Source organism: Oryx dammah, unplaced genomic scaffold (assembly GCF_014754425.2).
Source record: "Oryx dammah isolate SB20612 unplaced genomic scaffold, SCBI_Odam_1.1 HiC_scaffold_8, whole genome shotgun sequence".
NCBI lineage: Eukaryota > Metazoa > Chordata > Mammalia > Artiodactyla > Bovidae > Oryx > Oryx dammah.
Window position 1 is genome coordinate 52,115,538 of NW_024070192.1, and position 22,837 is coordinate 52,138,374.

General features: G+C 39.5%; 1 protein-coding gene across 3 annotated transcripts in view; it reads left to right on the forward strand.

The window, feature by feature from the left end:
• Positions 1–22,837, forward strand: part of TRIM37 (tripartite motif containing 37) — a 145,258-nt gene that overhangs the window by 67,777 nt on the left and 54,644 nt on the right. For all 3 annotated transcript variants that reach the window (XM_040244177.1, XM_040244178.1, XM_040244179.1), the window contains 5 exons: positions 3,532–3,711; positions 9,482–9,596; positions 10,459–10,677; positions 14,357–14,493; positions 20,731–20,816. In XM_040244177.1, coding sequence (XP_040100111.1) covers positions 3,532–3,711; positions 9,482–9,596; positions 10,459–10,677; positions 14,357–14,493; positions 20,731–20,816 — 737 coding nt within the window. The remainder of the gene's footprint in view (positions 1–3,531; positions 3,712–9,481; positions 9,597–10,458; positions 10,678–14,356; positions 14,494–20,730; positions 20,817–22,837) is intronic.

Here is a 22,837-nt window from a genome sequence, read left to right on the forward strand (position 1 = left end):
TTGATCTATTTAGAGTTCATTTTTATCTATGAAATTAGAAAGTTGTATATGATATATATATATAAAATTTGCATGTAACAATCAGATTTCTTAGTGCCATTTGTTTTTTTGTTGTTACTGTTTTTGGTTTGGGGGGGTTGTTTGTTTTGTTTTTTGGCTTCACTGAGCAATTTTTGGGATCCCAGTTCCTTGGCCAGGGACTGAACCCGGTGAAAGCCTCATCTCCCAATCACTGGACCACCAAGGAAATCCCTCAACACCATTTGTTGAGGAAGCTTTCCTTTCCCTATTGAATCATCTTAGAGCCTTTGTAAAATATCAGTTGCACATAGGTATTGGAGTTTATTTTTAAACATTTAGTGGCAACCCTTGTTGGTGAGAGCTGGCCTCACAGCTGCAATATCTAGACAGACAAAATATCACAGCTTTTGCATTAGTTTGTGCCATCAATCTGTTAATAAAACACTGTGAGAGATACTAATATAAAAATCATTTGACAATACTTAAGTACAGTTGCCCATTGAACAACACAGAGGTTAGGGTTACCAGTCCTCCATAGAGTCAGAAATCTGCATGTAACTTTTAATTGGTCCTTCCTTTCCTGGGTTCCTCTGTATCCACAGTTCCACATTCTCAGATTCAAACAACCACAGGTTGAATAGTGCTGTTCAGTTGAGTCGCTCAGTCGTGTCCAACTCTTTGCGACCCCATGAATTGCAGCATGCCAGGCCTCCCTGTCCATCACCATCTCCCGGAGTTCACTCAGACTCAACATCCATCGAGTCAGTGATGCCATCCAGCCAAGTCATCCTCGGTCGTCCCCTTCTCCTCCTGCCCCCAATCCCTCCCAGCATCAGAGTCTTTTCCAATGAGTCAGCTCTTCTCATGAGGTGGCCAAAGTACTGGAGCTTCAGCTTTAGCATCATTCCTTCCAAAGAAATCCCAGGGCTGATCTCCTTCAGAATGGATTGGTTGGATCGGCTTGCAGTCCAAGGCACTCTCAAGAGTCTTCTCCAACACCACAGTTCAAAAGCATCAATTCTTCGGCACTCAGCCTTCTTCACAGTCCAACTCTCACATCCATACACAACCACAGGAAAAACCATAGCCTTGACTAGACGTACCTTAGTCGGCAACGTAATGTCTCTGCTTTTGAATATGCTATTTATGTTGGTCATAACTTTTCTTGCAAGGAGTAAATGTCTTTTAATTTCATGGCTGCAATCACCATCTGCAGTGACTCTGGAGCCCAAAAACATAAAGTCTGACACTGTTTCCACTGTTGCCCCATCTATCTGCCATGAAGTGATGGGACCAGATGCCATGATCTTCGTTTTCTGAATGGTGAGCTTTAGACAAACTTTTTCACTCTCCTCTTTCAGTTTCATCAAGAGGCTTTTTAGTTCCTCTTCACTTTCTGCCATAAGGGTGGAGTCATCTGCATATCTGAGGTTATTGATATTTCTCCCGGCAATCTTGATTCCAGCTTGTGCTTCTCCCAGCCCAGCGTTTCTCATGATGTGCTTTGCATATAAGTTAAATAAGCAGGGTGACAATATACAGCCTTGACGTACTCCTTTTCCTATTTGGAACCAGTCTGTTGTTCCATGTCCAGTTCTAACTGTTGCTTCCTGACCTGCATACAGGTTTCTCAAGAGGCAGGTCAGGTGGTCTGGTATTCCCATCTCTTTCAGAATTTTCCACAGTTTCCTGTGATCCACATAGTCAAAGGCTTTGGCATAGTCAATAAAGCAGAAGTAGATGTTTTTCTGGAACTCTCTTGCTTTTTCCATGATCCAGTGGATGCTGGCAGTTTGATCTCTGGTTCCTCTGCCTTTTTCTAAAACCAGCTTGAACACCAGGGAGTTCACGGTTCACGTATTGCTGAAGCCTGGCTTGGAGAATTTTGAGCATTACTTTACTAGCATGTGAGATGAGTGCAATTGTGCAGTAGTTTGAGCATTCTTTGGCATTGCCTTTCTTTGGGATTAGAATGAAAACTGACCTTTTCCAGTCCTGTGGCCACTGCTGAGTTTTCCAAACTTGCTGGCATATTGAGTGCAGCACTTTCACAGCATCATCTTTCAGGATTTGAGATAGCTCAATTGGAATTCCATCACCTCCACTAGCTTTGTTTGTAGTGATGCTTTCTAAGGCCCACTTGACTTCACATTGCAAAATGTCTGGCTCTAGATTAGTGAATACATCATCATGACTATCTGGGTCATGAAGATCTTTTTTGTACAGTTCTTCCATGTATTCTTGCCACCTTTTCTTAATATCTTCTGCTTCTGTTAGGTCCAGACCGTTTCTGTCCTTTATCGAGCCCATCTTTGCATGAAATGTTCCCTTGGTATCTCTAATTTTCTTAAAGAGATCTCTAGTCTTTTCCCATTCTGTTGTTTCCCTCTATTCCTTTGCATTGATCGCTGAAAAAGGCTTTCTTATCTCTTCTTGCTATTCTTTGGAACTCTGCATTTAGATGCCTATATCTTTTCTTTTCTCCTTTGCTTTTCGCCTCTCTTCTCTTCACAGCTATTTGTAAGGCCTCCCCAGACAGCCATTTTGCTTTTTTGCATTTCTTTTCCATGGGGATGGTCTTGATCCCTGTCTCCTGTACAATGTCACGAACCTCCTTCCATAGTTCATCAGGCACTCTATCTATCAGCTCTAGACCCTTAAATCTATTTCTCACTTCTACTGTATAATCAGCTATTAAAAAAAATTCACATTTAAGTGGACCAAGACAGTTCAAACGTGTGTTATTCAAGGGTCAACTGTATTTACATTGCTTTGTAGGTAAAGAACTGTTAAGTTTTTCTTTTATCCTTTGCAAGCAGAAATAGCAGACTGAGGCATTGGGTTTTGTTTTAAAAGTTTATCTCCACCAGAAAGGAGAAGCTTTATGGCTACTGTTGGATGTTCCTTCTGATGATCTTTTTTCACTTTTTGTTCTTGCAGTAACAGTACTTTCTGAGTAAAAGGGAGTTTGAAGACTTGAAAGTTTTGTACTATTTAATATATGGAAGTGTAAATGTACTGACTTTCCCACTGTAATACTTATTTTCTACTAGAAAATTTTATAGCCTTGAGTTTCTGAATGTACAGTTAATTTATGATAAATTGAATCAGAAAAATATAGTATTCAAATTTTATTGTTTATTTTAAAACTGTTTTGTGGTACATCTCAAAGAAAGGTAGAATATTGTGAGGAAGCACTAGGTATTGGATATATGGAAAAATACATAGTGTTGCTAAAATGTGTAAGTTTTAAAGTACTGTTTTATACAAAATTTACTCATTTTCTAAGGTGGTACCTGCTGTAATGGTAAACACTTTTAAAGCGGGGGAAAGGACCTAGTGCCAATTATGTTGTCATAATTCCATTCATAATACTGTTGTCATGATCCTTTAGATATACATGTAGCTGTATACCTGAGTTTCTTCTTAGGTACTTAATGACCTTGATGTTTTTATGTCTTTAATTTTTGCTTTAGTAACTCTATATTAATAGTCTGTTTTCAATTTTAGATATGAATATCGTGTAGAGATGGTTCATCAATCCTGCAATGATCCTACCAAAAATATCATTCGAGAATTTGCATCTGACTTTGAAGTTGGAGAATGCTGGGGTTATAATAGATTTTTCCGTTTGGACTTACTTGCAAATGAAGGATACTTGAATCGACAGAATGATACCGTGATTTTAAGGTAATAGGAGGCATTTGTATTTTGGCGTGTATCACGGAATAATGTCATCAGAACTTTAAAGTCTTCACTTAACCAAGATGAATATTGTAATCTACACTAACTGTAACCCTACCATGTTCTTACCCATTTAATTTCAGAAGTCCTGTGTGGTCAGTGAATAAGCTAGTGAGAAGTAACCTTTAGTTAGTAATTCCATAAGAAATGGACTTACCCGGCGGCACAGCAGTAAAGAATCTGCCTGTAATGCAGGAGACCTGGGTTCAGTCCCTGGGTCGGAAAGATCCTGCGGAGGAGGGAATGGCAACCCACTCTAGTATTCTTGCCTGGAGAATCCCATGCACTGAGGAGCCTGGCCGGCTACAGTCCATAGGGTTGCAGAGTTAAACACGTCTGAAACAACGGAGCTTGCTCACTCTCCATAAAGAGTAAACTACTATTTCCAATAAACATGGTAATGTCTCATCTATCTGTTGAAATTCTAGCAGCCTCACCATTTGGAAATTCAAGAATAGCATGAGATCAAGTAATTTTCCCCCCCGCCACTGGAAATTGTATATTGTGTTTGGATAGCTGGCTTTGTAAGCTTAGTTTCACAAAAACATTTTCAGTTTCTAGATGATAGCAAATTAAAAGTAAGGGAATACAGATGAAAATAAGGTAAGAGTTGGTAGTTGATGTGTCATTTACAATAAAAGACAGAACATAAGCAGGGACTGTAGAATTACAACAGCCCTGTTTAATATTGGGGTACTTTTATAATTCAGTTTTCGGGCATCATTATACCCAATTTTAATTTGATGATCAAAATGAGAGCTGCTGCTGCGGCTAAGTCGCTTCACTCGTGTCCGACTCTGTGCGACCCCATAGACGGCAGCCCACCAGGCTCCGCCATCCCTGGGATTCTCCAGGCAAGAACACTGGAGTGGGTTGCCATTTCCTTCTCCAATGCATGAAAGTGAAAAGTGAAAGTGAAGTCGCTCAGTCGTGTCCGACTCTTCGCGACCCCATGGACTGCATCCTACCAGGCTCCTCCGTCCTTGGAATTTTCCAGGCAAGAGTACTGGAGTTTGAGTAGTAAAAAAAGAAATTCAAATATGTTTTGAACTGAGAAGTTTCAGAGTGTTTAACAGTTTAAGTTTCCATCAAATAATTTTAAAAGCTCTTTTTTCCTTAAAAGAGATTTAATAAGTTCTTAAATTTTATTTCTTTTGATTTCTTTTCCTTGAGCATGCTGGATGAGTTGCTGTTATAGCAGCCTTTACTATTATGTGTTCTTCATAACTTTTTTGGAAGAATAAGAAACTGAAAAAAAGGATTGCATTTTGAATATAGAAAATAATTCATGTTTTTGTCATCTTTTCTTTGGGGAGATTAGTTTATTACCATTTTATAACTTTTAGGTTCTCTTATTCACCAAAAGGAATAATTTGTTGCTGTTTCATAATACAACCAGAAAGACTGCACAATTACTCAAATATCAATATTAGTAGCCTCCAAAACAGCTGTTATTTATGACCGTAGTCATCTTATTGGAATCCTAGTAGTATTGACTCTTTCTGATGATCTGAATGAGTGTTTCCTTTCTTCAGTGCAGTTTAGCACAACCTCTGGGTCTTTATTTTGGCCATTCCTGTTTATAGCAGAACTTAAAGACTTGAATGTTAGTATAGCAACAAATTCTTGTTGTGATGTTTAATTATCATTAATTCAGCAACGATTCCTGAGTCTATGCCTGGCTCTGAGCCAATATATGTATATTAATATATATAAACATATATTTTAATATTTATTTTTAAATTTTTATTATAATAAAATTAATATTTACTTTTGGTCTTAGTTGTGGCACATGGGATCTTCATTGTGCTGGGCAGGCTTTTTCTCTTGTTTTGGTGCGCAAGCTCCAGAGTGCAAGGCCCTGTAGTTTGCAGCATGCAGCCTTTCTTGTTGATGCACCTGGGCTTAGTCGTCGTGGTGCTTAGTAGCCCTGCAGCCTGTAGGATCCCTTGCATTGGAAGGTGAATTTAGTTGAAGCTGAGAAAAGAAGAGAAGCTAAAGGCAAAGGAGAATAGGAAAAATATACCCATCTGAATAGAATTCCAAAGAATAGCACGGAGAGATAAGAAAGCCTTACTCAGGGATCAGTGCAAAGAAATAGAGGAAAAACAGTAGACTGGGAAAGACCAGAGATCTCGTCAAGAAAATTAGAGATACTAAGGGAACATTTCATGCAAAGATAGGCTCAATAAAGGACAGAAATGGTATGAACCTAACAGAAGCAGAAGATATTAAGAAGAGGTGGCAAGAATACACAGAAGAACTGTACAAAAAAGATCTTCATGACCCACATAACCATGATGGTGTGATCACCCACCTAGAGCCAGACATCCTGGAGTGTGAAGTCAAGTGGGCCTTAGGAATCATCACTACGAACAAAGCTAGTGGAGGCAATGGAATTCCAGCTGAACTATTTCAAATGCCAGAAGATGATGCTGTGAAAGTGCTGCACTCAATATGCCAGCAAATTTGGAAAACTCAGCAGTGGCCACAGGACTGGAAAAGGTCAGTTTTCATTCCAGTCGCAAAGAAAGACAATGCCAAAGAATGCTCAAATTACCGCACAGTTGCACTCATCTCACATGCTAGTAAAGTAATGCTCAAAATTCTCCAAGCCAAGCTTGAACAGTAGATGAACCATGAACTTCCAAATGTTGAAGCTGGATTTAGAAAAAGCAGAGGAACCAGAGATCAAATTGCCAACATCTGTTGGATCATAGAAAAAGTGAGAGTTCCAGAGAAACATCTACTTCTGCTTTATTGACTATGCCAAAGCCTTTGACTGTGTGGATCACTACAAACTGTGCAAAATTCTTAACAAGATAGGAATACCAGACCACCTGACATGCCACCTGAGAAATCTGTATGCAAGTCAAAAGCAACAGTTAGAACTGGACATGGAACAGACTGATTCCAAATCAGGAAAGGAGTACATCAAGGTGTTGTATATTGTCACCTTGCTTACTTAACTTATATGCAGAGTATATCATGTGAAATGCCGGGCTGGATGAAGCACAAGCTGGAATCCAGATTGCCGGGAGAAGTATCAATAACCTCAGGTATGCAGATGACACCACCCTTATGGCAGAAAGCAAAGAAGAACTAAAGAGCCTCTTGATGAAAGTGAAAGAGGAAAGCGGAAAAGTTGGCTTAAAACTCAACATTTCAGAAAACTAAGATGATGAAATCTGGTTCCCATCACTTCATGACAAATAGATGGAAAACATTGGAAACAGTAAGAGACTTTATATTTTCTTGCTCCAGAATCACTGCAGATGGTTAACTGCAGCCATGCAATTAAAAGACACTTGCTCTTTGGAGGAAAAGGTATAACCAACCTAGACAATATATTAAAAGGCAGAAACATTACTTTGCTGACAGACTGTCTAGTTAAAGCTCTGTTTTTTCCAGTAGTCATGTATGGATGTGAGATTTGGACTATAAAGAAAGTTGAGAGCTGCAGAATTGATGCTTTTGAACTGTGGTGTTGGAGAAGACTCTTGAGAGTCCCTTGGACTGCAAGGAGATCCAACCAGTCCATCCTAAAGGATATCAGTCCTGAGTATTCACTGGAAGGACTGATGCTGAAGCTGAAACTCCAATAGTTTGGCCACCTGATTCGAAGAACTGAGTCATTGGAAATGACCCTGATTCTGGGAAAGATTGAGGGCAGAAGGAGAATGGGACGACAGAGGATGAGATGGTTGGATGGCGTCATCAACTCGATGGACATGGGTTTGGGTGAACTCCGGGAGTTGGTGATGGACAGGGAGGCCTGGTGTTCTGCGGTTCATGGTGTCACAAAGTCGGACATGACTGAGCGATTGAACTGAAATTGAACCCATGCATTGGAAGGTGAATTCTCCACCGTTGTCCCTCCAGGGAAGTCCCTGGGCTAATATTAGTAAAGAAATTAAGAATCTCTTGCCTGATTTTAGTCCTTTGGAAACTCAAGATGAAATGGGCAGGTTGAAAACAGATGTTATTCCATAATAGCAGTATAAATAAATTGCTGTGGGTTCATGGAGAGAGGGCTTTTCATTATAGTTTATAACATTTATATATTTAATGAGGGCTTTTTCAGAATTTAAAACCTTAATATAAGATTCTGATGGAATTTTATATTTATTAGAAAGTTATTTAAGTCTACGCTATATATGGAAATTCTTTCATTAAAAGAGATAGTTAAGGAATTTTACCTGCTGCTTGCTTTTATTTTAGTGGCACAGATAGTACAAGTAATGTGCAGGGTTAGTCAGTTCCATTAGTCATTTAAAGATAATACATTTCAGATGGTCTCACCAGTGTCCAACCTATGTATGCTGTCTGGCAGTATGCACTTAGAATAGTGGTTGAGTGAATCATCTCTACCCTTTTTTTGCATGAGTATCCTTAACTAAAAATAGTTATTTGCTGCAGATAGCTGTTAGGTGGTCAGTAGATTCCTACAGTAGCTCAAAAGTCCTAGAAAAAAACAGGATGGTCGTTCACTTAAGGGTGGCAAGACTAGAAGAGGAATTTTGTGTGTGTGCTCAGTCGCTGATTTATCTCCAGCCCTTTGTGACTCCATGGACTGTAGCCTACCAGGCTCCTCTGTTCATGGAATTTTCCAGGCAAGAATACTGGAGAAAGTTGCCATTTCCTACTCCAGGGGATCTTTGTCTCCTGCATAGGCAGGCAGATTCTTTACCACTGAGCCACACGGGAAGCCCACAGGGGGATTTGCAAGCTTCCAAACTAGCTTTGCATCCTTTGGCCCTTCCTTTCTTCAGAATCATCTTTCTGCTTTACTGTGATTTTTTTCACTATAAATGGAGTCATGTTTATCTAATAAGGTAGGTGTGGGGTTTTAAATTTTTTTGTTTTAAAAAGTGTTAGTTTTTTTACGGTACAGATAACTCTGAAGAGATCAAGATCCTGTCTTATATCCAATTTTATGTTTTAATACATAGAGATAGTTGTTTTTTCCTCTAACCCTAACTTTTCTTTTTTACTAATGAGTAGGAAATATGGGAACATGAGATGGAAGAGGGAATGAAAAAGGGCAGTGCCTAAAATAAACTTTGGGTGTTTTGCTAGGGTCTGACCTAGACAAGAAGGGAGAATGAAGCATTGGCTATCTCTTTCCTGCATAGTATGATCCTCTTTCCAGCTTATGATCAGCAGCGTATTTGAGGTAGATTCTTATAGTAAATGTATTTTAAGTAGGATAGTTTAGAAGCTTAACCGTGATGTGTAATGTTACTTCTTTAGAAAAATACAGTTTGAATTTAGCAGCTGACTTAGATATAAATTCAGAACCATATGTAATTATAATCAGTGGACTACATGTGTAAATGGCAAGTACGAGGAGCTCCGAGTTCTGCATTTTGGCCTCATTTATGTACTCAGTGCTCAGTCACGTCCAACTCTTTACAACCTCCTGGACTGTAGCCCGCCAGGCTTCTCTGTCCATGGGATTTCCCAGGCAAGAATACTGGAGTGGGCTGCCATCTCCTCCTCCAGGAGATCTTCCTGGCCCAAGGATTGAACCCACATTTCCTGTGTCTTCTGCATTGTCAGGAGAGTTTTTTTTAACCACTGCACCACCTGGGAAGATCTTGGCCTCTTAATCAAGTAAATTTAAATATGTAGAATTTAATAGTTACAGTTTTAAGGCTTAGTTGGTAATATTTTACTGTTTGGATAAGTTTTCATGTGCAGCTATTCTTTTAAGGTTTCAGGTTCGTTCACCAACTTTCTTTCAAAAATGCCGGGACCAGCATTGGTATATCACTCAGTTGGAAGCTGCACAAACTAGCTACATCCAACAGATAAATAACCTTAAAGAGGTAAGCAAAAAGCATATTTTAGCTTTTATGTTTCATATTGTCTTTTAGGCCTGTTAAATTTGCAATTAGAGTTTGGATATTATTGGTGTTTGTAACTTTGTAGATAAATCCACTTGTTCTTTATTCTCATTACCTTTGAGTCTCATTCTGGACTGTCCAGTTCAATAGCCACTAGCACATGTGGTTATCTAGACTTAAAAATCCAGTTCCTTTGTTGTACTAGCTAGCTTGTACTGGGAATCACAGTACAGAACATTTCCATCACTGCATAAGATTGTATTGCACAGTGCTGCTCTAGTTTGAGGCAGACTCTTGAGTGTCTCTCAGTGTCTTGGGTATTTCTCTTCCCTGACAATTAAATTTTGCCCATCTTGAATTCTCATTGTTGTTGAACTGTGTGCTGGGGAGGATCAGCTAATGACCTTTTATTTTACAATGCTACACTAAATTATGTGAAGAGTGTTTCTTTCTGCCAGTGGATATTAGGATGGGATGAGAAATTTGAAGCGCTGGGAGTGGCTTAATATACGAGGGAGGAAAACATGACTATTTAAAAAAGTTTTCATGTCAAGTATACTATCTAAAACTGCCTGTATTTACGATGCAGTTTGCTAATTGTATGTGTAGCGTGGGCTATAGATGAGAAGAAAGATGAGAGTAAATTGGGCAGTTTTTCTTCATATAGATTTTTCCATTAGTAGAAGTCAAGTAGGTATGAGATAGATGGTTCAAGAACTATATTTATGAATATCTGGGTATGTGGGGCGGTTTTTTTTTTTGTTTTGTCTTGATTTTGCTTGAAACAATTTTACTAGTGACAGACTGCTTATGACACGTGTTTGTGTTGTTCTTTTTTTAAAAGAGACTTACTATTGAGTTGTCTCGAACTCAGAAATCAAGAGATTTGTCACCACCAGATAGTCATCTTAGCCCCCAAAATGATGACACTCCTGAGACACGAGCTAAGAAGTCTGGATCATGCGCTGACGTGCTTCTCCAGGATGGTCCTACGACAGCTTCTGTACGGGAGGTCAAGGAGGATGAAGAAGATGAGGAGAAGATTCAGAATGAAGATTATCATGTAATAATTAGACCTGATTTATTTATTTATTTATTTATTTGCCATACATTGACATGAATCCACCAAGGGTGTACGTGCGTTCCCAAACATGAACCCCCCTCCCACCCCCTCTCCCCACAACAGACCTGCTTTAGATTCATTTCATATTTGAAAAGAGAAATAATATCATGGTTTTCAGCATATGATGTAGAGGGACCAATGTGCCAAAAATCTTGTCCATTTATGTTTTTGTTACTAATATATGCCCTGTTGTGACTATTAACATGTCAGAAGTTGAATCAAAAGTGTTGCAAGTTTCTAAAAATTAATTTATTATAGGAAACTGTACGGTCTACACAAGAAACTGTGGTATACATTCTAGAAGCTGTGTAAGTTGTAGATTTTTAAAATGTGTCTTATTTCCATTCACTGCATCTAGTTGAAATACCTTATCATTGCATATGTAGGTAGGATGATTTAGGATTCGGGAAGTAGCTGGGTTTTTGTCCCAGCTAAAGTACAGCTAAAATGAGATTTCAAGAAGTGGTTGTTACTGTTTAAGGTAAGAGAGAAATGAAGAGATAAGCCCTTTTTGTTATATTTGTTTAAGATGGGCACTGGGTGTAGCAGTGCATGCCTGGTACCTTTTGAAGGAGGTCGCCATTATCTTTATTACCTCCACCATAGTTTGGCCCCAGGTAAATAACAGGGATTACTGCAGATGGTGACTGCAGCCATGAAATTAAAAGACGCTTACTCCTTGGAAGAAAAGTTATGACCAACCTAGATAGCATATTGAAAAGCAGAGACATTACTTGGCCAACAAAGGTCCGTCTAGTCAAGGCTATGGTTTTTCCTGTGGTCATGTATGGATGCGAGAGTTGGACTGTGAAGAAAGCTGAGTGCCGAAGAATTGATGCTTTTGAACTGTGATGTTGGAGAAGACTCTTGAGAGTCCCTTGGACTGCAAGCCGATCCAACCAGTCCATTCTGAAGGAGATCAGCCCTGGGATTTCTTTGGAAGGAATGATGCTAAAGCTGAAACTCCAGTACTTTGGCCACCTTATGCAAAGAGTGGACTCATTGGAAAAGACTCTGATGCTGGGAGGGATTGGGGGCAGGAGGAAAAGGGGATGACAGAGGATGAGATGGCTGGATGGCATCACGGACTCGGTGGACATTGAGTCTGAGTGAACTCCGGGAGTTGGTGATGGACAGGGAGGCCTGGCGTGCTGCGATTCATGGGGTCGCAAAGAGTCGGACACGACTGAGCAACTGAACTGAACTGACTGAACTGAAATAACAGGGAGAAAACCTAGCTCCACCTGTCAACAGAAAATTGGATTGAAGATTTACTGAGTATGCCCCCGCCCATCAGAACAAGACCCGGTTTCCCCCTCAGTCAGTCTCTCCTATCAGGACATTTCCATAAGCGTGTTATCTTTCTCCATCAGAGGGCAGACAGACTGAAATACAGCAAACTAACCGATTTGATCACATGGACCACAGCCTTGTCTAACTCATGAAACTTTGAGCTATGCCATGTAGGGACACCCAAGATGGATAGGTCATGGTGGAGAGGTCTGACAAAATGTAGTCCACTGGAGAAGGGAATGGCAAACCACTTCAGTATTCTTGCCTGGAGAACCCCATAAACAGTATGAAAAGACAAAAAGATAGGACACTGAAAGATGAACTCCCCAGGTTGGTAGGTGCCCAGTATGCTACTGGAGATCCGTGGAGAAATAACTCCAGAAAGAAGGAAGAGATGGAGCCAAAGCAAAAACACCACCCAGCTGTGGATGTGACTGATGATGGAAGTAAAGGCTGATGCTGTAAAGAACAATATTGCATAGAAACCTGGAATGTTGGTTCCATGAATCAAGGCAAATTGAAAGTGGTCAAACAGGAGATGGCAAGAATGAACATCGACATTTTAGAACTCAGCAAACTAAAATGGAATGGAATGGGTGAATTTAACTCAGATGACCATTACATCTACTGCTGTGGGCAAGAATCCCTTAGAAGAAATGGAATAGCTCTCATAATGAACAGAAGAGTCCGAAATGCAGTACTTGGAAGCAGTCTTAAAATGACAGAATGATCTCTGTTTGTTTCCAAGGCAAACCATTCAGTATCATAGTAATCCAAGTCTGTGCCCCGACCAGTAATGCTGAAGAAGCTGAAATTGAACAGTTCTATGAAGACTTACAAGACCTTCCAAGTGAAGTGAAGTGAAGTCGCTCAGTCGTGTCCGACTCTTTGCGACCCCATGGACTGTAGCCCACCAGGCTCCTCTGTCCATGGGATTCTCCAGGCAAGAATACTGGAGTGGGTTGCCATTTCCTTCTCCAGGGAATCTTCCCGACCCAGGGATTGAACTCAGGTCTCTTGCATTGCAGGCAGACACTTTAACCTCTGACAAGACCTTCTAAAACTAACACCAAAAAAAGATGTCCTTTTCATTATAGGGGATAGGAATGCAAAAGTAGGAAGAGATACCTGGAGTAACAGGCAGATTTGGCCTTGGAGTGCAGAACGAAGCAGGGCAAAGGCTAATAAAGAGTTTTGCCAAAAGAACGCACTCACTGGTCATGGCAAACACCCTCTTCTAACAACACAAGAGAAGACTGTACAAATGAGCATCACCAAATGGTCAATACTGAAATCAGATTGATTGTATTCTTTGCAGCCAAAGATGGTTCCAAATCAGGAAAGCAGTATGTCAAGGCTGTGTATTGTCATCCTACTTATTTAGCTTATATGCACAGTACATCATGAGAAATGCTGGGCTGGAGAAAGCAGAAGCTGGAATCAAGATTGCCAGGAGAAATATCAATAACCTCAGATCTGCAGATGACACCACCCTTATTGCAGAACGTGAAGAGGAACTAAAAAGCTCTGGGAGTTGGTGATGGACAGGGAGGCCTGGCGTGCTGAAGTCCATGGGGTCGCAGAGTTGGACACGACTGAGCAACTGAACTGAAGTAAAGAAGGGAAGCTTCAGGTGTATGTTATAATTGATGGAGTCAATGGGGAGAAAGCTTGAAAATTAAGGTACATGTATTGACATAACAGACTCTTTTAGGAGTATTAGATGTTGGAATGGAGAACTCAGGTATAGCAGTTAACCTTTGACAGAATGAGTTAAAGGAAGGATGGAGTTTGTAGGTAGGGCAGCTGACAGTTGGAAGCACTTAGGCTAACTAGCCATAGCCAGTTGGAGAAGGAAATGGCAACCCACTCCAGTGTTCTTGCCTGGAGAATCCCAGGGACAGAGGAGCCTGGTGGACTGCCATCTGTGGGGTCGCACAGAGTCGGACACAACTGAGCGACACAGCAGCAGCAGCAGCCGCCATAGCCGGTATGTTTTTCTGTATGCAAAGGTGACAGGGTTTTATAATCTCATTGAGGATAACAGAGGTTACGTAGACCTTGAGCAGTGATGATTTAAATGTTACTCTGTGAGGAAGTTGATGTGGACTGTATGAACCATTTCCAGTCAGATTAAAAGCCCAGGTGCAATTGACAGAAATGATTTATTGGTGGTCCTGGGTCATGTGGTTGTGTGATTTATCTCTACAGGGCTCCGCAGTGTAGGCCCTGCAGCAGCAAAATCTGATGAGTGCCTTATTGGTGCTTAGTCCAGGCTGAGTGGAAACATGTGAGATGGAAATGTTGTTCCTTTGCCTTAATCCAGCATGAGCTTTCTGATGGAGACCTGGACCTGGATCTCGTGGGGGAAGATGAAGCCAATCAGCTCGATGGCAGCAGCTCCTCTGCCAGCTCCACAGCCACAAGCAACACTGAAGAGAATGACATTGACGAGGAGACGATGTGAGTGCCCACACTAACTGCAGCTCCAGGCCACCTGAGTGGCGATTATTAGAAGCACGGTAGCTAAGTTAGGCCGAAAACTGGGTGGTCGCTCAGACGGTAAAGCGTCTGCCTGCAATGCAGCAGACCCGGTTCCGTCCCTGGGTTGGGAAGATCCCCTGGAGAAGGCAATGGCACCCCACTCCAGAATTGCCTGGACGGAGGAGCCGGGCAGGCTACAGTCCATGGGTCGCAAAGAATCGGACATGACTGAGCGACTTCGGTTTCTTTCTTTATTCCTTTCACTTTCTTTTTCTTTCTAAAACGGGATATTAAGTATTTTTTTCCCTTAATTTACCTTATCTTATATAAATGAAGGAAGAAAGAGTGAGTTCCCTCCCTCTCATCTCTGGGATCCAAATAGAGTTTTAGTTGTAGCTTTAACTTTTAATTTTGTTGTTATTTCATATTTAAGAAATGTTGCAGAAATAGTAACAAGATTAATTCCCCAAATGTTAATGTTTTGCTTTGTTATGTTTCTCTCTTTTCTCTCTCCACATAAAATTTTTTGAGAGACATTTGAGATAAAGTAAATATAGTTCTCATTGTATTAACTCCTCAAAATAGACCTTTTGCACTTAAAGTTCCTTCTTTAGAATACTTGGCAAGTTGTCTGAAAGGGTTACTTAAAATGTGAAGCCTTTAACTTACCAAATCAGAAATCATTATTACTAACATTTTTAAACATATAAAATAAAACTTATTCATTTGAACTAGAAGTGGAATCACCTTGATAAGTAGCTTACATATATGGTTCTCTTTATTTTATTAATTCCTTTGACTGTTAGATCTCTTGACTTTTTTCAGGGTAGTTTTGAGGGCATTGTGTTTTCCATTAAGCTTGATTTATTATATTGACTTTTTAAAAATAAATATTTATTTTAATGCTTCTTGCACTTCTATTTTTTTTCCTAAGTGCTCAGCCCAAATTCTTTTTTTTTTAATATAAATTTTTTATTTTAATTGGAGCCTAATTACTTTACAATATTATATTGGTTTTGCCATACATCAACATGAATCCGCCATGGGTATACACGTGTTTCCCCATACTGAACCCACCTCCCTCCCCATGCCATCCCTCTGGGTCGTCCCAGTGCACCAGCCCCAAGCACCCTGTATCATGCATCAAACCTGGACTGGCGATTCATTTCATATATGATATTCTACATGTTTCAAAGTCATTCTCCCAAATCATCCCACCCTTTCCCTCTCCCACAGTGTCCAAAAGACTGTTCTATACATCTGTGTCTCTTTTGCTGTCTCTCATACAGGGTTATCATTATCATCTTTCTAAATTCCATATATATGCATTAGTAAACTGTATTGGTGTTTTTCTTTCTGGCTTACATCACTCTGTATAATAGGCTCCAGTTTCATCCACCTCATTAGAACTGATTCAAATGTATTCTTTTTAATGGCTGAGTAATACTCCATTGTGTATATGTACCACAGCTTTCTTATCCATTCGTCTGCTGATGGACATGTAGATTGCTTCCATGTCCTGGGTGTTATAAACAGTGCTGCGATGAACATTGGGGTACACGTGTCTCTTTCAGTTCTGGTTTCCTTGGTGTGTATGCCCAGCAGTGGGATTGCTGGGTCATAAGGCAGTTTTATTTCCAGTTTTTTAAGGAATCTCCACACCGTTCTCCATAGTGGCTGTACTAGTTTGCATTCCCAACAGTGTGTAAGAGGGTTCCCTTTTCTCCACACCCTCTCCAGCATTTATTGCTTGTAGACTTTTGGATCGCAGCCATTCTGACTGGCATGAAATGGTACCTCATTGTAAGAAATATTTATTTTTTTTGGCTCTGCTGGCTCTCTTAGTTATGGCACTCAGATCTTAGCTCTTTGTGGTCGCATGCAGGATCCTTTGTTGTGGCCGGATCTTTAAGTTCAGGCATGCAGACTCTTCTTTGCAGCGTGTGGGATCTAGTTCCCTGATCAGTAATTGAACCCCGGTCCCTGCATTGGAAGTGCAGAGTAATAATCGCCAGACCACCAGGGAAGTCCCCTAGATTGATTTTTAAGGTTTTTTCTGCTCGAAAGTGTTTGATTATGTTCTTTTTACTTGCATACACCTACATTAATAGCTTGATTCAAAGTATATTGTATAATTCGTAGAAATAGTACAGTTAAGCCAATTTGAGCATCTGTACTGTGCTCAGTCACTTTAGTTGTGTCTTTGCGACCCCATGGACTGTAGCCCTCCAGGCTCCTCTGTCCGTGGGATTCTCCTGGCAAGAATACTGGAGTGGGTAGCCATGCCGTCCTCCAGGGGATCTTCCTGGACCATGGTTGGACCTGCATCTCCTGCATTGCAGGCAGATTCTTTACTGCTGAGCCACTGGCAAGCCCAATTGGACCATCTCAGGAGCATACATTGTTAGTTTTTACAAATTAAGGTCGGTTCCTTCCTTTAATAGATGGGGAAATAGGAACATAGTTGATTTGGATAATGATTATTATAAATTACTTTCAGTTAGCTAGAGCACGTTTATCAAACAGGCCTTCTTCTCTCCCTCCACCTGTCTTTTTATGATAGCCATATGCATTTTCTTCTTGCTGTTTGGTTTTTTCTTTTTTTTTTTGAGATAATTGTAAATTCACTTGCAGTTGTGAAAAATAATATAAGATTCCATTTCCCCTTTGCCCAGTTTTCCCCAGTAGTAAGTAACAAACACTACAGCCAGGATATTGATGTGACATAAGCAAGATACAGAACATTTCCATCACCACAGGTGCCCCATAGGTTGCTGTTCTATTACATACCTACTTTCCCCACCTAACCTCTTCCTTTGCAACCTCCCATGTTTTCCTTGTTTCTATAATTTTGTTATTTAAAGGATGTTATGTAAATGGAATCATACAGTATGTAACACTCATGGACTGGCATTTTTCCCTGTCTGATTCTCTGGGGACTCATCCATGGTATTGTGTGCACAGGTAGTTTGTTTGCTCTAATGCTGGTAAGTGGTGTGTGTTGTGGATACACTACAATTTGTTCAGCTGTTCACATGTTGAAGAGCATCTGGATTGTTTTCAGTTTGGGGCTACTATAAATAAAACTACTAGAAACATTCATGTACAGAATTTTGTGTGACCATAAGTCTCCATTTCTCTTGGGTAAGTGTAACTGCTGGATTGTATGGTAATTGAAAGTTTAGTTTTTGAAGAAACTGCCAAGTACTTTTCTGGTTTTTGCATCCCTACGAGCAGTATATGTTCGGTCCACTTTTGCAGCATTTAGTATTGCCGCTAGTTTTTATTAGTCGTTGTGATATCTCATTGTGGTGTTAATTTACTACCCCATGTTAGCTAATGATGTTGAACATCTTTTCATCTTAATTTCCTATAGGCATATCCCCACTGGTAAAATTTCTTTTCGTGTCTTTTTTGTTGTTGTTATTTCCTCCTTTCTTTCTTTTCATGTCTTTTACCTGTTTTCTAATTGGAAGTTTTTTTAATGATAAAATATACCTAACCACAGGAGAAGGAAATGGCAACCCACTTCAGTACTTTGCCTGAAAAATTCCAGACTGGCCTGGCAGACTGCAGTCCATGGGGTTGCATAGAGTTGGACAAGACTGAGTGACTGAGCCTGCATGCTTGCATGCATATATAATAATTTCTAAGGGCAGTTCACTGGCATTAAATATTCATGTTGTTGCACAACCATTACCACCATCTATCCCCACAGCTTTTTTCTCATCTTCCCAGACTAAAGTCTGTACCCAAAAAACAATAATGCCCTCTTTCTTCCTAGCAGCTACTATTGAGTTGTGAGGATTCTTTGTATATTAGATCCTGGAGAAGGAAATGGCAGCCCACTCCCGTACTCTTGCCTGGAAAATCCCATGGACAGAGGAGCCTGGTAGGCTATAGTCCATGGGGTCAGAAAGAGTCTACAGGACTGAGCAACTTCACTTTCACTTTTACTTGCAAATTAGGTACTAGTCCTTTGCTGAATTTGGAACATGCTTTGAAGATAACTTTCATTCTCTAGCTTATCTTTTCATTGGTTCTTTTGCCAATCAGAAAGTTTTAATATTTCAAGTCTTTTGTAATTTTCAGAGTATATGTTTTATACATTTTTGAAATCATTCATCAGTATCTTACTCTTTTCCATGCTATTGTAAATGTAATTGAATTTCTTTTTTAAGTTTCTTTTGTGGGTTGTTCTTTGATCTTATTCTTTTTCATGCTGTTGTAAATGCAATTGAATTTTCTTTTAAAATTTCTTTTGTGGGTTGTTCTTTGTAAGTTCATGAAAATGCAGATTTTTGTATCCTGCAACCTTGTTAACTTGTTTATAAATTCAAATCGTTTTTTAATGGATTCCTTAGATTTTTCTATGTGTAATATTATACCTGTAAATAGATATAGTTTCACTTACTCTTTTCCAATTTTGGTGCCTTCTATCTCTTTTTCTCTCCTAAGTTTACCAGATAGAACATCATATAGAATTGGTGGGAGTGAACATTCTTTCTTACCTTGTTCCTGATCTTACAGGGAAAGTACAGTCTTTCCCCACTTAATGTGTTGTTAGCTGTGAGTTTTCCATAGATGCTCTTCTGGTTTATTGAGTGTTTTTATTATGAAAGGGTATTGGTTTTTTCGAAGTCTCTTTCTGCATCTCTTCAGATGATCATGTAGCTTTTGTTTTTTATTCTGTTAATACGGTATATTCCATTAGTTCATTTTCAGATTCTAAACCAACTTTGCATTCCTTGGATACCTTTTACTCTGCCATGGTGTGTAACTCCTTATCTTTTGCTGGGTTCCTATTTTTCTTTCTTGCTGGATTCCATTTGAGAGTTTTTTTTTTAATGTTCTTAATAGTGTTTTACCTTTTTCTGTTGGCTCTGTTTTCATAGCCTGCTTCTTCTCACAAGCAACATTTCTGAGCCAGAGTTCTGAAGCTACAGTGAGGACAGAGGTGTGCTTATTTCTCCCACTTTAGAAGCTGAGCCAGTGGGAGTGGGCGAGTTGGGGGCTGTAGCCTCAGATCTTTTCAGTTGGTCTTCTGAGGCCTGGAACTTCAGCTTTATGAGTGACTTGCGGCAAGGGTGATCTGGGCCTGAGTTTCTTCACATGCTGCATCAAAGGTAGAGCCTTGGGTCTGGATGGAAGAAGGGAATCCCTGCTTCTTGGCCACATATACCTGATTTTAGCCTAGCCATAGGTATCTGGGAGGAGGATGAGAAATGCTGGGGTCTTGTTCCTCTTGGGAATATAGCCCTTCTCCTGGGAGCTGTGGGAAATGGGAGCCTTATGTGCTTGGGTGCATCAGTCAGAAGTGGAATTGCTGTATCACTGCTCTTGGTTCAGGTACCACAGACTCATTGTCGTTACCAGATTTCATTAGTGTTTTTCATTTGCTGTATGCTCTTAGAATCATTTCCAGAGTCTATAAACTGTTGCCTTAAAAAATAATGTTCACAGTGTTACTGGAGAGCAGATCTGTAGAGCTCCTCATTCTGTCAACCTGGGAATTGATTTTCAGACTCCTTTGGGCTTCCTGCTGGCTCAGTTGGTAAAGAATCCACCAGCAATGCAGGAGACCCTGGTTCGATTCCTGGGTTGGAAAGATCCCCTGGAGAAGGGAAAGGCTACCCACTCCAGTATTTTGGCCTGGAGAATTTCATGTACTGTATAGTCCATTGGTTGCAAAGAGTCGGACACGACTGAGTGACTTTCACTTTAAATACCCAAAACTAGCACTGATTTGTGCTATTCCATATAGTACTTTGTCATTTAAAATAAGATAATTGTGTTTTGATAAACAACACCCTCTTTCTGAAATGATATCTTAAGAAACTAGTTTTTAGTCATATATAGTAATTTGAACATCCTTGTTAACCTTAAAATGTATAGTTTTAAGCCTAATTTACTACCATTAAATTACAAATTCTTTGAAGCTATAATCTCTTCTGCTTACATGGTTCTCAAATTTTCTCTTTTGAAAATTAAATGTTGCCAACCTATTTTAGTACTTTAAAAAGGTAGATTTAACATTAATAATACTGCATATACATGTGATAATGACAAAAGTCTTTCTCCTCAGTTTTCTGTTTAGAAATATAGTGTTACTTCATAGGAGAAAGCTATACACTATTGTTACAAAATTCATTGAGCTATGACAGATAATGTTAATTTTACTTACTATGTGGAAAAATGAATTCTGTATATTCTTAGGTCTGGAGAGAATGATGTGGAATACAACAACATGGAATTGGAAGAGGGAGAACTCATGGAAGATGCAGCTGCAGCAGGACCTCCAGGTACTGGAGCCAAACCCCACAGCCATCCTATCTTCTCTTTCCTCTTCTTTGAATGTATCATATTTTAATAATGTGGCAGCCATTGCACTGCATTGTTCATGGTGTTAGAAGGACTGCATTTTATGTATGGATTTTGGAATATTACTAATAGTATTTAGAATAGTAATAGCTAAAATTTGATGCATTCTTACATAGCAGGCACTATGCAAAAGCACTTAATGTATACCTGATCTCATTTACCTATAAAATTTTTGGAGGCAGATTTTAATATTTTCTTTTTGTAGCTGTAGAAACTGATGTGTAAAGGAATTAAGCAACTTGTCGTTTTACAATTAAGTAAATGAAAGAGCAGTTAGAGTTTTCTGTTTATTTGAATCCAAAGCTCATGATCTTATCTACTATTACAGACTTACTTTTTATGATACATAAGTCTTATTTGTATATCTACCTCAACTATAGATTAATTTGAATAGAATCACTGAATCTTTGAGTTACAGAAGACATTTTGAGAACTCAGTTTATATGGAAAAAGCTCAGAGATTTAGTTGGTATAGCTAGACTAGAACCTCACGTCGTCGTCTTGAACCTAGCTTTTTACCAAAGTACATGGCCCCTCCTGGGATAACCAGTTTTAAATAGTAAGTGTTTCTTTTGTTTTCTTGGACCTATTCAATTAAGCATGGGGATTTTGGCTAGAACAATTATCAACTAGTTTTTTGCTGCTTCTATTCTGCCTGCATCGCCCTTGGTATGAACACTGGCATATTCTGTAGCATACTTGAATATCTAAAGACCTCTTTAATACTGCTTAGCATTTCATCTTCCACTTCCGCACTATACTCCTGTCTCTCACTTTATTTCTAGGTGATCTCAGTCACACTTGTATGTCAGTTCTGTCTGTATGCTGATTACTCCCCGCACCATCTCTAGCCTTTATTTTCTCATGATTTCCAGACTGATGTAGCGGTCTGGTTTTGATGTCTCAGTCTTAGATCTCCTAAACAGAAATCATTACCTTTTCATTTGCAGGCTTACCCATCAGTGATGGCCACCATCTCGATGATGAGCAGAGCTGTACATTCTTCACCTTTTCCTCTCCTCCCACTCTCCCTTTAATATGTCACCAAAATCTGTTGGTTCTTCCTCCTAGATAGTGAATACATTTGTCACTTCACATTCCATTGCCATTTCTGGTGTAGGCTAGTGTCTTTCAACCTGAATGAGAGGCAATTTGGGTTCTTTGTATCCATTATTGCTCCCATCCATTCTGTTTCCCATGGCATGAGTTCCGAATGAAGTGACTTTTTATTCCCTTCAAAATAATATCTGATTGTATCCCTTCTCTCCTTAAAAACCCTTTATTTCATTCCATTTACTTATAGGATGAAATCCAAACTCATTAATATGGTATACAATGGCCTTCATGTGCTGACTCCTGCTCATTTTTACCCCAGCTTTAAAAGGTATAATTGACAAAACTTGTATATGTTTAAGGTGTACAACATGATGGCTTCAGATAAATATACATTGTGAAATGGTCAGCATGATCAAGCCAGTTAGCATTCATTGCCTCACATAGTTACCTTTTTTTTTTTCTTTCCTCTTCTCTACCACACTCCCCTCTGATAACAGCCTGTTTGTTTTCTGTGTATGACTGTTTCTGGTTTTGTTATGTCTGTCCAATTGTTTTGTTTCTTAGATTTTACATATAGATATTACATATAAGTGAAGTCATATTTCTTTATCTTTGTCTTACTTAATTTCATTTAGCATAATACCCTCCAGGTCCATCACGTTACAAGATCAGGTAATGGAAAGTCTTATTTGCCTGGCTAAGGAGCTTGGCCTTTTATTCTTTGGAACCATTAAAGGTCTTTAAGAGTGATCGTGATCAGATTTGTATATATAGTGAAAAATGGGTTAAAGGTGGATGAGATGAGATTGGGTACTACTGTGAAAATTCTCTGGGAGTCCAGTGGTTAGAACTCTGTGCTTTCACTGATGAGAGGATGGGTTTGACC